At 38.4% G+C, this 12,504-nt stretch overlaps 1 protein-coding gene across 2 annotated transcripts in view; it reads right to left on the bottom strand.

The window, feature by feature from the left end:
* Window positions 1–1,078: 1,078 nt before the first annotated feature.
* The window catches only part of EVA1A (eva-1 homolog A, regulator of programmed cell death), a 160,653-nt gene continuing 149,227 nt past the window's right edge, over window positions 1,079–12,504 (bottom strand). For both annotated transcript variants that reach the window (XM_072407442.1, XM_072407443.1), the window contains 2 exons: window positions 11,020–11,184; window positions 1,079–4,400 (listed from right to left, as the gene is read on the bottom strand). In XM_072407442.1, coding sequence (XP_072263543.1) covers window positions 4,030–4,400; window positions 11,020–11,184 — 536 coding nt within the window. In that variant the 3' untranslated portion in view covers window positions 1,079–4,029. The remainder of the gene's footprint in view (window positions 4,401–11,019; window positions 11,185–12,504) is intronic.

Below are 12,504 nucleotides of genomic sequence, written 5' to 3'. Positions count from 1 at the left end.
CAGCTTGCATTTAAAGATAAATATTGAATGATCTATTAACCTTCCCAGCGGTAAACCTGAGCTTGGCATGGGGTTAAAAAAACCTGCTGAAAGTAGTAACCCTGGGCCACACTCAGGGTAGTTACAAAAGTAAAAAATAAACACTTACCTGGTCCCATCGGCATCCTCTGACATCCTGTCATCCTCAGGCTGTGTCCTCTACCTCGATCTGTCCCCTAGCGAGTGCGCTGACATTCCCCGGAAGTTCCCAGTGACGTTGGTGCGTACAGCATTGCATTCATTACAGAATACTGTAACTGTAGTGAATGCAATACACTGAATTTATAGGTCTAAAAGCAGTACTTTGTCTTTCATGAAAATGTATTTTACAGTATAATATAATAGTATGAGTATAATAAAGTTTGAAACACAAAATCATGTCAAAGTTTATTATTAAATATATATGAGCAGAAAGTAGGAGCAAGCCCACTAGGACGAGGAAGACCATTCCACAGAGTTTGGGGCAGCTCTTGAAAAGTCTTGTATCCATGCGTGTGATGAGGTTATGAGTGTAGAAGTCATTAGTAGGTCATTGGATGAGAGAAGAGAGCGGCTAGGGGAGTATTTTTTTACCAGGTCAGAAATGTAAGTGGGGCAAGAACTGTGGAGGGATTTGAAGGCAAAGCACAGGAGCTTGGATTTGATTCTAAGGTGAAATGGAAGCCAGTGTAGAGATCTGCAAAGAGATGCAGCAGAAGAGGAGCAATGGGAAGGATGGATGAGTCTGGCTGCAGCATTCATAATAGACTGTAGAGGAAAGAGGAGAGACATAAAAGAGAATGCCAGTGAGTGGATAAATACATTGCAAAAGTAACTTTCAGTACATCTCATGATTGGACGTAATACTCCTGTAGGTTGGTGCTGATGTCAGAATCTAATTTTAGAAATCTTTTCACCCATAAAACTGAATGTTTTGGTCGGTTAGCCAAATGGTCTGAAGCAAAGTCATTTTACTTCACTCTGGTAAACTCTTCAGGGCTTTATGAATTTTACAACCATTGCATGTGCAGCACCTGTGCTCTGACACAAGACATAATAATGAAATACAAAACCATTTATTTTATTTGTTTCATCTTTTGGCCACATTTGGTCTCTCATTGTTCAACATACAAATATGTTTTGTTCTCCTTTATTAAAATATATAAAAATAGTGTGCATTCCATAGGGAAACATCGCTCAACAAACAAGATACTCAATAAGGCACAACATTGTGCAGCATTTCCAAAATATTATATATATATTATAAAAATTCAAAGATTCAACCTCTCTGAGGCTGTTAGTTACTGACACATCACAAGTACAAAAGATTATGGTCACATGGAGATCTTGTTCCCATGATTTCTATATCAAACAGAACTGGTATTACATTTGGCCTTTGGAGACACCAAAAAGATTTCTAAGTTAAACTTTTAAATTGACTCCTCACACGTATGTTAAGTCTCCTGCTTTATATCTACTTTGTAAACAGCAGAATGACACAACCTTGTTGCTGCTCATTTGTATGACATATTAAAGCAGCCTTTCTCCACCTTTTCTTAACATGCGGAATCCTCGGAATACTAATAAGATTTCAGGAAACCCTTGCTTTTATGATTACATCCACAGCTCACATTATATTAGTGTGGTCAGTAGGAATAATGCCTCCTACATTGCACGCCATTGGGAAGAATGATACAAAAAAGTCATTGGTGTCACTTATCAGCACAAATTGCTCAAGGAACCCCTAGCACCCTCTGCAGGCACCCTAGTTGAGAGAGACTGGATTCATCTCTGCCCTGAAAAATATCTTCTACACTAAATGATTGTACTTTTTGATAACACAGCAGTACAAGCATTCACTGATGGTTCAAAGAGTGCTATAGGAGGGGGATTCCTATAAAACCACTACACAGAGGAATCATGGCATATAAATGGAATTCCAGCTTTCCAGAAACTTCTCGTTAAACATTGTTTATACTTAAAGTGGAAGCAAACCTAAAAAATTGTGAATTCTGTATTGCAGAGGGGATGCGTCTTCTGCAATTAAACAAACTTACCTGCCTGTACAATTTTTCTATACCATACACATGCTCAGCTCAGTATTCAATTCTGGCAAAACTGCCTTCCGGGAATGACTGAACTCACATGTGAATGTCCAGGAGTTACATCATTCTGGGCTGGCCAATCAAGATGGCTGAGCATCCTGAACTCAGAAAAGGACCAGGTAAAGATGCTGTTAAAGAGGTGAGTTCAAACAACTGTGACAAGGCAGGTATGTTTGTTTTATTGCTGAAGAGACATTGACTGTTAATAAAGAACCTTCCTGTTGGCAAATGTATTATTTTTAGGTTTAGTTCCACTTTAAAGCCCCATTCAGGGCAATTTCATTTTTATTGCTCCATAAGTAGTAAAAACTAGCAAAAGGATTTTGCTGTCCCCCATAAATATTCCTTTTTGCTGATAAATGCCAGCGTTCCAAGCTGAATCATGCCCTGCATAATTCAACAAGGAAGACTAAGAACATACCATAAATGAAGGGTCTCACTAACCTGCCTCCTGAAAAGGGCAAAAGAATTAAAACCTAAAAAAAATTAGCTCAAATAAGCTCAAATCCAGCATTCCCTTCTCTCTTTGCACAATTGTACCAACTTCTGTACTCCTGTAATGAAAATACTCTGATTTCATTTTTTTATTTTGAAGCTGCACCAGGCTGGAGGACATTTAACCAACCCTTTGTCCTTGACTTTATTGTTGCCCATTTCATTAGATTTTGGTTCTTCATCACATGTGGGTATGCACAGGGACTTCCACTCCTTTAGACTGACATCCACCCATAAAATTATTTTGATTTTTGTAAAGTTCTACCCTAGCACACAGTTTGCAACATGGCTGATGGCTCCTAGGAAAAGCACTGAGGCATCCCAGACCTTTCCCAGACATGATCTGCCTGCATTGAGGAACACAAAGTCCTAATGATGACATCTTTGGGTCTAAAATAGGTATGAAATGAAACCAGAAAGAGTTTATGTAAAATTTATTAGCATGTGGATAAAGTGGTAGCAAGAAACCAGGGAAGGCAAATGATGTGATGGAGAGGAGTCACACTGCAAAGAATCTGCCACTGAAGTCTCCAACATTTTAGAATATGAATGATTAGCCTACCCAAGGCCTAAATATGACTTGTGGAGTTAGATGAGGATGATTAGCTTTTCCCTGCACCCACTATTTTAGATCATTTGTTTACCTGAGACCCCAAACAGTGGCATAGTTTGAACAACCAACAAGCCCATCACTAATACCTGTCAATTTTAATTCAAGTGTGTCTATATTACATTGCCTTTGAGTACCAATAATGTAAAACCAGTTCTGTTTATACCACCGTACATCAGGTATGGGCACTCTGCATATTCCTCAGCTAATAAGAAACCACAAGTCCCGCTAAATGTTCAAGTAGTCCCTTAAGAGCTGGTGGGTAAAGTACTGACCACACCTGCTATTTTTTGACCAAAGTACTGAAGGATTTCATCCCTGAGGTGTCAGTTTGTAAATGCTGCCAAACAAAGGAAGATTTCAAACATCTATTAAATAGTACAGACCGTAATGATTTCCGGTCTGCAGGAGACATAAAGCGGCCTTCTAAAACCCCCCTCCATCCCCCAAAAATGCCCATATGGTAGCAAGAATTTCTTGCATTGCATTGTTACATTGTCCATGCTGGTTGAGTTTTCCAAGACTCTTGCTTTATTTCAGAACTCTGGAGTGTCATCAAGGACCAGCCTCATGCATCATCATTTAAGTCATAAAGAAGAATGTCACAAACTGTTTGTGACTCCTCCTGGCTAACAGCAGGAGTAAGGTTACCCCCATTCTAGTATCCTGAGGGTCAGAGTACTGAGGAACTGCAAAGTTCTCTCTTTTAAATAATGACTTCCCGTGCACTTCCTGACAAAGTCTCCCATGAATACAAGCTCTCATTGTTCAATAAAGTGTGCAGTTGGCACTAAAGCCTTCCTAATAATAACGGTTCAGGCTCCTTGTCCCCGGGATGTCCGGCTGTCCATTCATCCAGATCTCACGGATGATACGTTCCCTTTCTTCAAGCCTTTGTGCTCTCTCCAGTTCTTCAGCGGAGGTGAAAACGTTCATATTTAAAGTCCTCTCGAAGCGCCGGTGCCTCCTGGCGGACAGGTCAGAAGTGGTGTCCGAGTCATCATCGCTGTCGCTGCTATCACTGTCGCTATCCTGCCTCCTGGGCGTCTTCTTTACTGTTGACCTCTTGCAGTCAGTCTGACAGGATATCCTCATTACTAAAGCCACGAGCGTCAAAATAAGACCGATGCACACTCCAGATACAAAATACAAAGCTGCTCTTTCTGGGTTTTCTGCAAATAAATACAAAGAAGATGTTAGAGAAAGAATAAGCTAAAGCTAACAAGATGAATTACACAGAGATTATTATTAATATTATTATCCAATACTTAAACAGCGCCAACATATTACACAGCTTTTTACAAAGCCCATTGCCATGTCATTAAGGGTTCACAGTCTAATATCCCGATGTCAGTAACACAAGCTAGGGTCAATTTGGTGGGAACTAATTAACCTACTGGGCGTTGCATTTTTGTTTGGATTTATATGTCTAAAAGCAGTACATGGTCTTTCATGAAAATGTATTTTACATTGTAGGCCTGTAATTTGTAGAAATAACTCGAAATATGTCCAATTTTTATTAGATTTAATTTTTATTAGATTTAATAAATGTAATAATAAACTTATGATAAACTTGTAATAATAAAATCTGTTAAAACAAGGTGCATAAATAAATCAAAAATACTAAAACCTGTATTATAACTGTACAGTAGCTACTATATATATAATTTTATATATATAGATAATTTAATGATTACTTTGTATTGGATTCAATACAGTTATTTTTAGTATATAGTTATTTTTGGACGGGCAGGACACTGGAGGGCCGGTGAGACCAGGTAAGTCTTTATTTTTTAGCTACCCTGAGTGTGGCTTGGGGTAACCACTATCAGCTGTTTTTTTTACCCTGAGCCACACTTTGGGTTACCAAAGTTCTGTGTTCTCCTCCTTTGACATACATAGTGAGCGTTCATTGATCCACCATGGCAGATTGTTGAATGACGTTGGTACTCGTCAGATTCTCACCTGAGAAGAACGATTCCCGGTGAATGGAGCCCAAGTAATGTAGATAATAGAGAATGGGTAGTTTTTAAATACTGTAGTTCGAATCAGAATGAAAGCCTAGGGTGACAACGCTTCACCCCCACAGATACAATTGCTTGAGTCCAGTCACTTAAGGACAGGCTACTAGTTGAACCACCAGAGGAAAATAAAAGAACAAAAGCCTTAAAAATGTATATTTGTAAGATTACTTCCCTTCTCATTATGTACTCCTTTTTCTTTGCTTTCATGCCACCAAGTATGGTCACCAGAAGCAAAGTGAAATATTCTACACTAGGGTATGGGTAAACATGTAACTCACTACTCATTTCCAATGTGGCTATGCTTGGTGCCTCCACATGGGGTTTGGGGAGGAGCCTTGTGTAAGCTCCAACAAATTTGTTTGAAATGTAAAGAAGCCTTTCTTTTTTTGATCCTGACAGCCATACATATTGGAGTCTATCCAAAACCTTTTTTTACTAGTTTCAGATAGAGTAGGGAAGGGTTAAAACCAGCCAATTGTTTTTGCTGTTTTTGTACCCAAAATTCATCCTTTCTTTAGAAAGCAAAGCAAAATATAGAATTATCACTTGTCAATGTAATAGAGGGAATATTTTCCAATGCAGACACCTGTTCCAGTGACAACCTCACAAGATGGGATTTCTATTTGTTCTGAAGAAATTCTCTCACTTCCTGGACAAGTAAGGGAAGGGAAAGCTCACTAATGGGACAAGGAAGGAACTCACCAAAAAAAAAGCCTTGGCTTTAGATACACTTTAAAGATGTACATTGCTTGGGTTACAGGATCTCTTTAAACCTCATGCCCACAAAGGAAATACTGTTACTATTTTGGGAAATGTGCCAAGAGGTCCCCTGAGATTAGTATTCTAGATTTACAATGATTCTGTTCAAAATACAAAAGTCTCTTCTAAAAGCTTAGAGAAAAATATAGTCTCAACCGGTTTTGTCCTGGTGTTTGACGTATCTGATTGTGTCACTTGCATCACATCCATTCCAAAGAATTAAACTTAATCCCTACACAACATACATTCGCTTAGAAGAACCACGCTGGCTCCATGCCTGGACCACCAAAAATTTATTCCAGTGCGATCATGGTTTGATTTATCATTTACATTTTACTGTGTTCCTCACTTTTCTCTACGGCATCTCAATGATCTAGCCTTTCCTGTGCTGCAGCCGTCTGGCAAACAGCCTGAGAACAGATTAGAGGACAAATGGAGCACTTGGGAACTTCATAAAATGAACTTCGGAACAGAACAAGGTCCTGTCGTGTTATATTAAAACTAGGAGTAAAATGGGATACAGACCCCATAGGAAGACGTGTATTCACTGATGACAGAGATGATTGTTTCCTATGTTTCTCCTTCCCTGTATCCGTAAATTCAGAAATCATATTCCACAGCTTGCTATTGGATCTGGTATAAACAAAATGTAATGTTCTATTTATAAAGGGTCACTCAACAGGTTTTATGTTTTTCCTGTTGTTTTTTATTTTGACTGTTTTTATCTCAATTTATTTTATGACTTTGCAAGATCAATCTGTGGTTGTATAATTCTACCTTGATTCCTTCTTTAAGGAAAATGTGCATTTATGGTGAGATCTGGGATGGTTACAAATAAAAGGTGAAGGTTACTATGGATGCTGCAGTAATTACAGGGCACTACACAATTCCTTCTCCTGCAATGTTTTACTTTGTAACCAATAAAAAGGATTGCTTTAATTTTGTGAAAAATGTCATATGACTCCTCACATTTATCAGGCCACACCTGTGAGTTTTGGGTGTCTCCAGGACAAACTGCTGCGGTCAAAGTTGAGCAGACTCCAATAGTATGGAGAAAAATATTTCATATACATAATACCCCATTTTAAGGGTCAAACAGGCAGAAGGCCATATTTATTTTTACAACAGCCAGCATGAAATATGGCTTTGATAAAGCTGACTCAAGGTTTTTGCTATCTCTAAGAAAAGAAAGCTGGGTGGAGCTCAGTGAAACGTGTTGAAGCTTTAGAAGGGTTTATAGAGAGATGTAAGTAAACACAGATGTGTTTTATGTAGTGTAAAACTGGGCAGCAAACAGTTCCAGAAGTACTCCAGAGTAATATTTGGGTTGTGGCATCTTCATTATTCATAGCATTAGGAATAAACGACAGATGAAAAAGTAAAGCTGAACTTACATTGACAGCTAGTTCATAAAATATATACCGGTAGTTTGGTGGACACCCACCAATTCTAATGCCTATTTAATTTAATTGGATGTAATACGGATAACGTTTTTCCTTGCTCCTACAGCAGCTAGTGCTATTCTGGGCTTCCACCCTGGAATGTGGACGGCCCCTCAATGTCCTCACACAATATAGGATCGATATTTTAGAATTGTATGCCGGGATGTTGAAAAAGTTGCCAGTGAAAAAGTTGATTCCAGTGTCAGACCTTTGTTTGTTTCTACACAGAGACATTAAAAGTTCTCTGCAGTATGTAACCTTCGGACAGTCAAAGTATGAACATCTTTTTATTTTTTTTCTTTTGTAGCTATACATATTTAGGTGCAGTAGTTATACTGTAAGCATATTTCTATTTGCGGTGGGCCAGATTGTGCCAGTCACTGGACACCAACAGTAGCCAACCATTTTCCTATTTATACCACAAAAATGTCAGGAACACCAATTGCGAGATCTTCAGGTGACATTAGTTACAACATGGTAGACTATGGTGGCAGACATATTATATTTTCAGGATCAGACGCCCACCCAGCAGCTGCTGATCTTGGGTTATTGCTTGTGACTTGTAACATGTAAATAAAGACATCAGGCAAGTCCAGCTTGTAAATGGGGTTTTGCTGCCCGTGAAGGAATGCTGGAGTATTTATGGGTGGGAGACAGCTGTGCACAGCGTCATATGCAGAACTGGTATTGAGCAGCAGCAGGTGCAGGCGCTCTGATTAGCAATGCCAAAAGTGCATACAGCAATTATTTCATGATTATTTCTCTTTGTTTGCAAGGGTAAAATTTCTGATATGTTTGTATACACAACTCAAGTAATTTCTTATATGTAGAAAAAAAGTGAATTGTAAATCCCTCCCTTCCCAGGCCCGGTGCCCAGTCAGCAACCTAGGGGCTTTATGTGGCCCTTTGACATCAGTGTGCAATTTTAAGGGATCCCTGCAGATAGGGGTCTATTTTCGGTGCTTACTCGAAAAAAAGTGTATTTTATTTATTATTTCACACTATTTGTTTGGCATCTGCTTCATTATAATGGATCTTGCTGAAAGAAGTATCCAATGTTGCACAGGTAAATTGTTAGAGGGCTGTAGGGAGTACAAATGTGGAAGTGTTGACTTGTAAAGGGGCTGTAATAGTAGTTATCTCTAGAAGTCTCATGTAACGTATCTACAGGCTATGATTGTTTCGGATATTAGGTCCCCAGCCTCTAACAAATCATATCACATGTTTGAATGCACCGACCATCTCCTGCTGCATGTCTTCAGTCCTTCACAGCGTTCTGTAGCACTGGATTCATTGAAAATATGTGCAGCCCTTTGGCAATTTCAGGGCACACATTTAATGCCCCCGTTATTAAGTACGTTTACCACCACAGTTCTAAAGGAACTAAGTCCTAAGCTGATGCCTCACTTCCTATCTGTTTTTCCGCCAATGGAAAATAAAATTAATTAAAAACAGAAAATATTGGACTTATTGCAGTGGGGGACATTACTACTTACTCAAAAACAAATTATAATACAAATAGTAAATTACAGAATATTTTTAGCACCGAAAAAGCTTTGTCCAGCAGTGATTTCCAGCCTTTGTGGATGACTATAACTAAATAGGCCCCTCCAGGAAGAGAAGATAGATGATAAATGGGTAGCAGACATAGTTTTCTAAGGGGAAAATGTTTTATGTAATAATCCTTAGGAAAAGGGTCTTTTTAGGAACAAGAACATATTGTTTGATCTAATAATAGATTAATGATATTATTATCATTATTTAACATTTTCGTAATATGAATATATGGTTTCGTAAAACTGATACAACAGAAGGAACTGAATGAACCATCATTTGTTCATAAACACCTGTCACACTGACACCTGTCAGTAATTAATAAAAACCCACGTTGTTTATTAGGTGAAATCCTATAGGATTTGAAGGAATAAAAAATAAAGAACACAAACCAGCATAGCTGAATTTCCTGTGTTTTTATCTTTCCCGTACCAATCTCTGCATTGAACTCTGCAGCGGCTGTCCCCGTTGGCCTTACAGAAGATAATCAGTTTGTGTTGTGAATAATGCCTCTTCCATTACATTGCCGTCTCAGGAACTAAATATTTCCAAATATGTAAAACTGTGTTTGTTTTACTAGCAGTTATATTTGGAAAAAAGAAACCCTTTGGAGCTGAGCTAAAGCCAGGAGACATTACTCATCTGCAAACAAAAGCTATTAGAGACATCCGAGAGAAAAAAATATCTGTGCTTTCATCTACTGAAAAAAAAGGAGATCTTACAATAACACCAGAGAGATTACAGCTTGTGGCTGCAGTACATGGAGAGATCAAGCCCTTTGCTGCTGTTTTGGATTCTGGCTGGTGTGTAGTTGGGTCAGCCACAGATGAGCAAATCTTGTAGACCACCATGAGATGTGCATATTACCAGACTAGTAAAGTGAAAAGAAAGGATAACTTGTAACAGGCCCAAAAAGTAATTTTAGTTCTTACATCTTGAATGTTATTGTGCCGAACCAGTAAAATGAAAAATCAATTTTTTTAAGTTGGTCTCAACTTTGGACCATATATTTGTATATCTGAAGTGTGAGATCATCTAAGGCACTGCTACCTCTGACTGATAATCTTATGACAGTGACAACATTACTGTGCTAACATGATTATAGAAATAGAGAGCAGAGGTATGACCTCATAAGCCTGCTGCTTAATCTTGACTCCAGTCAAGTCAGCAGATGGGAAGTGTGAAAACAATACTAGGTCCCTAACAATAAACTTGACTCCTTATGTTCTGTTAAACATACCGGGCGTGATGTCTATATAACTCACCTATGTTCACTAATTCTAGTATCTCCTCTTACCCCACCTTTCTCATACACAGGGTCACCACATGAAATTACTGGGACCCATACTAGGTGAAATTCCTGGGTTCCCCACCCCATGTCTAAAAGTTTGCACATTACAAAAGTCAAGCTCTTCTGATCAGAGGCCTGAAGAAAAGTACCCCTTGTACCCCCAGGTGGCATTCCTGCTCATTGAACTGTTATCTTTTCTTACTGCTGGAAGCCTAACTAATATAAATTTACATGAATGTCAAATTCTGTGAGTAAAAAAAAAAGTTTCAAGCATGTGTGGGCCACATTTTTAATCCTTCATAAATATTAAACCTTTAGAAACCTTAAATTCTTAATGTCTGTACAATGTATGTTTTCACAGTTTCGTAAAGTCTGTATTACAGGGGACCATGTGATAAGGTGACAATGCCGGAGGACAAATAGGTGATCTCACCTGCAAGAAATTGCCCAAAACAAGAACTTCTAATTCATCAAATAAAGTTTCAGATGTAAAATATTTAAAATCATTTTTAAATTGCATTAACAATTTTAAACCCACATGAGATGTTTGTGACTGCTTTAGATCTCCTTAAAATATCTGCACCTGGGAGAAGATGGGCAGAAGATCATTCTGTAGGTGCCTGCTAAACTACTGGAAACAGACACTGGATTGGATGTATCCAGACACAAGGATGTGCTAATCTAAGTGAAATCATTATTCATCATTCTGACTACTACATACCTGTAATAAAGGAATATGCTGCCAACATATTGCTGATGAGTGCCATCTCAGAGTTACTGTGCCCTGTTGGTGCCATGGTTTGATTGAAGGTAGTTTGTTCTGTCTCTCCCATAGAAAGATTTTCATCCACCGGAAAATATGCAGCTGCCAGTCCTTTCTTCCTGTCTGTTAATATAAAATGTGGGAAAATATTGGTGTTTTCGCAACATTTCTTTGTTCTGACACTTTATTTTTTAAAACTTATTGGCTGCTTCATTAGGAATTTGTGAGTGTACCACCTAATACACTGAAAGACCAATAAAGTGTACATGTTCCTATTCCGAAACATAAACAGTGTTGAGAGAGACCCTGTCACTTTATCTATTTAATTCCAAAAAGGTACAGGGTCTGGGTACAACCACTGAACACTTTGTGCTCAGCTCGTCATCGCCCCCCTACTGCTTGTTCCTCCATGGTAAATTAACTAAAGCTTCTAGGTATGGAGGAGAGTGTGACCACCTCCTATGATACAGTGCTAGGGTTGACATTGTGACTCCTTCAAAGCTCCAACATCAGGTACTTCTGGCATCTGTGACAAAGGAAAGATAAATGAACACTAGAGTGGTAAGCCAGTTGGACATAAAAGTTTTCAAAATTTTGCCCAGTAATATCTTTTTTTTTTTTTTTACTCACTTTTAATTACCTACATCATTACCAGTCTTCCACATTTTACAATAGGAGTTAAAGAAGAGGCTTGAAAATGGCCATATGTAGCCTATAAACCCAGAAGATTGTATATAATGTCAATATCTGGCAATCCATTCCTATCCCTAGGAGGAAAATGGGATGGTGGTTCCATAGACCGCAACCTATTGCTTAAAAATTTGTGAATGGAAAGAACAGAACAGGAGATTGGTGCTGGAATGCTTGGGAAATGGCAATCTCCTTATTCTTGTCTCTAGTTACCTAAAAAGCCAAATTATTCAAATTTAGAGTGGTTACTATGAATTTGATTAGCATTCTTGCTTGTTATCTGAAACTGATTGTTATGAAGAAGCATTCCCACCATAAAAAGCTTTAAAAATAACAACTCCCTACAAGACATTTATTAACTGCCTAGGAGCTTTTTTATTTTCCAACGCTCCCCCAGTATTTAGATGTTTGCTGAGAAAGAACAATAGAAGAAGAGAAGAACGAAGGTAAGGAGAAAGTAAGAAATGCAAAGAGGAATAGACTCAAAATTAAAAGAGAGAAGAGATGGAACGAAATGGAACAATATTTCAATACAAAGTAAGTGATACAAGAAGTAGGATGGATAGATAGATGTATTTCTTGAAATACATACAGCACATTGTCCAGCTCTCCCCCATCATTATACTCTACATTAATCTATAGAGCAGTTTTGACATATTCACATGTAATCTTTATGACTCTGTCCTGCACTGAGGCCACTGCATCTGCTCTTGTTACACAGCCCTGCTCTGTATCAGGAGCCAATTAAGCCGC

This window comes from Pyxicephalus adspersus, chromosome 4, assembly GCF_032062135.1.
Source record: "Pyxicephalus adspersus chromosome 4, UCB_Pads_2.0, whole genome shotgun sequence".
In the NCBI taxonomy this organism is placed as follows: domain Eukaryota; kingdom Metazoa; phylum Chordata; class Amphibia; order Anura; family Pyxicephalidae; genus Pyxicephalus; species Pyxicephalus adspersus.
The sequence above is the reverse complement of the archived record's forward strand: the minus strand, read 5'-3'. Positions and strand labels throughout refer to the sequence as shown.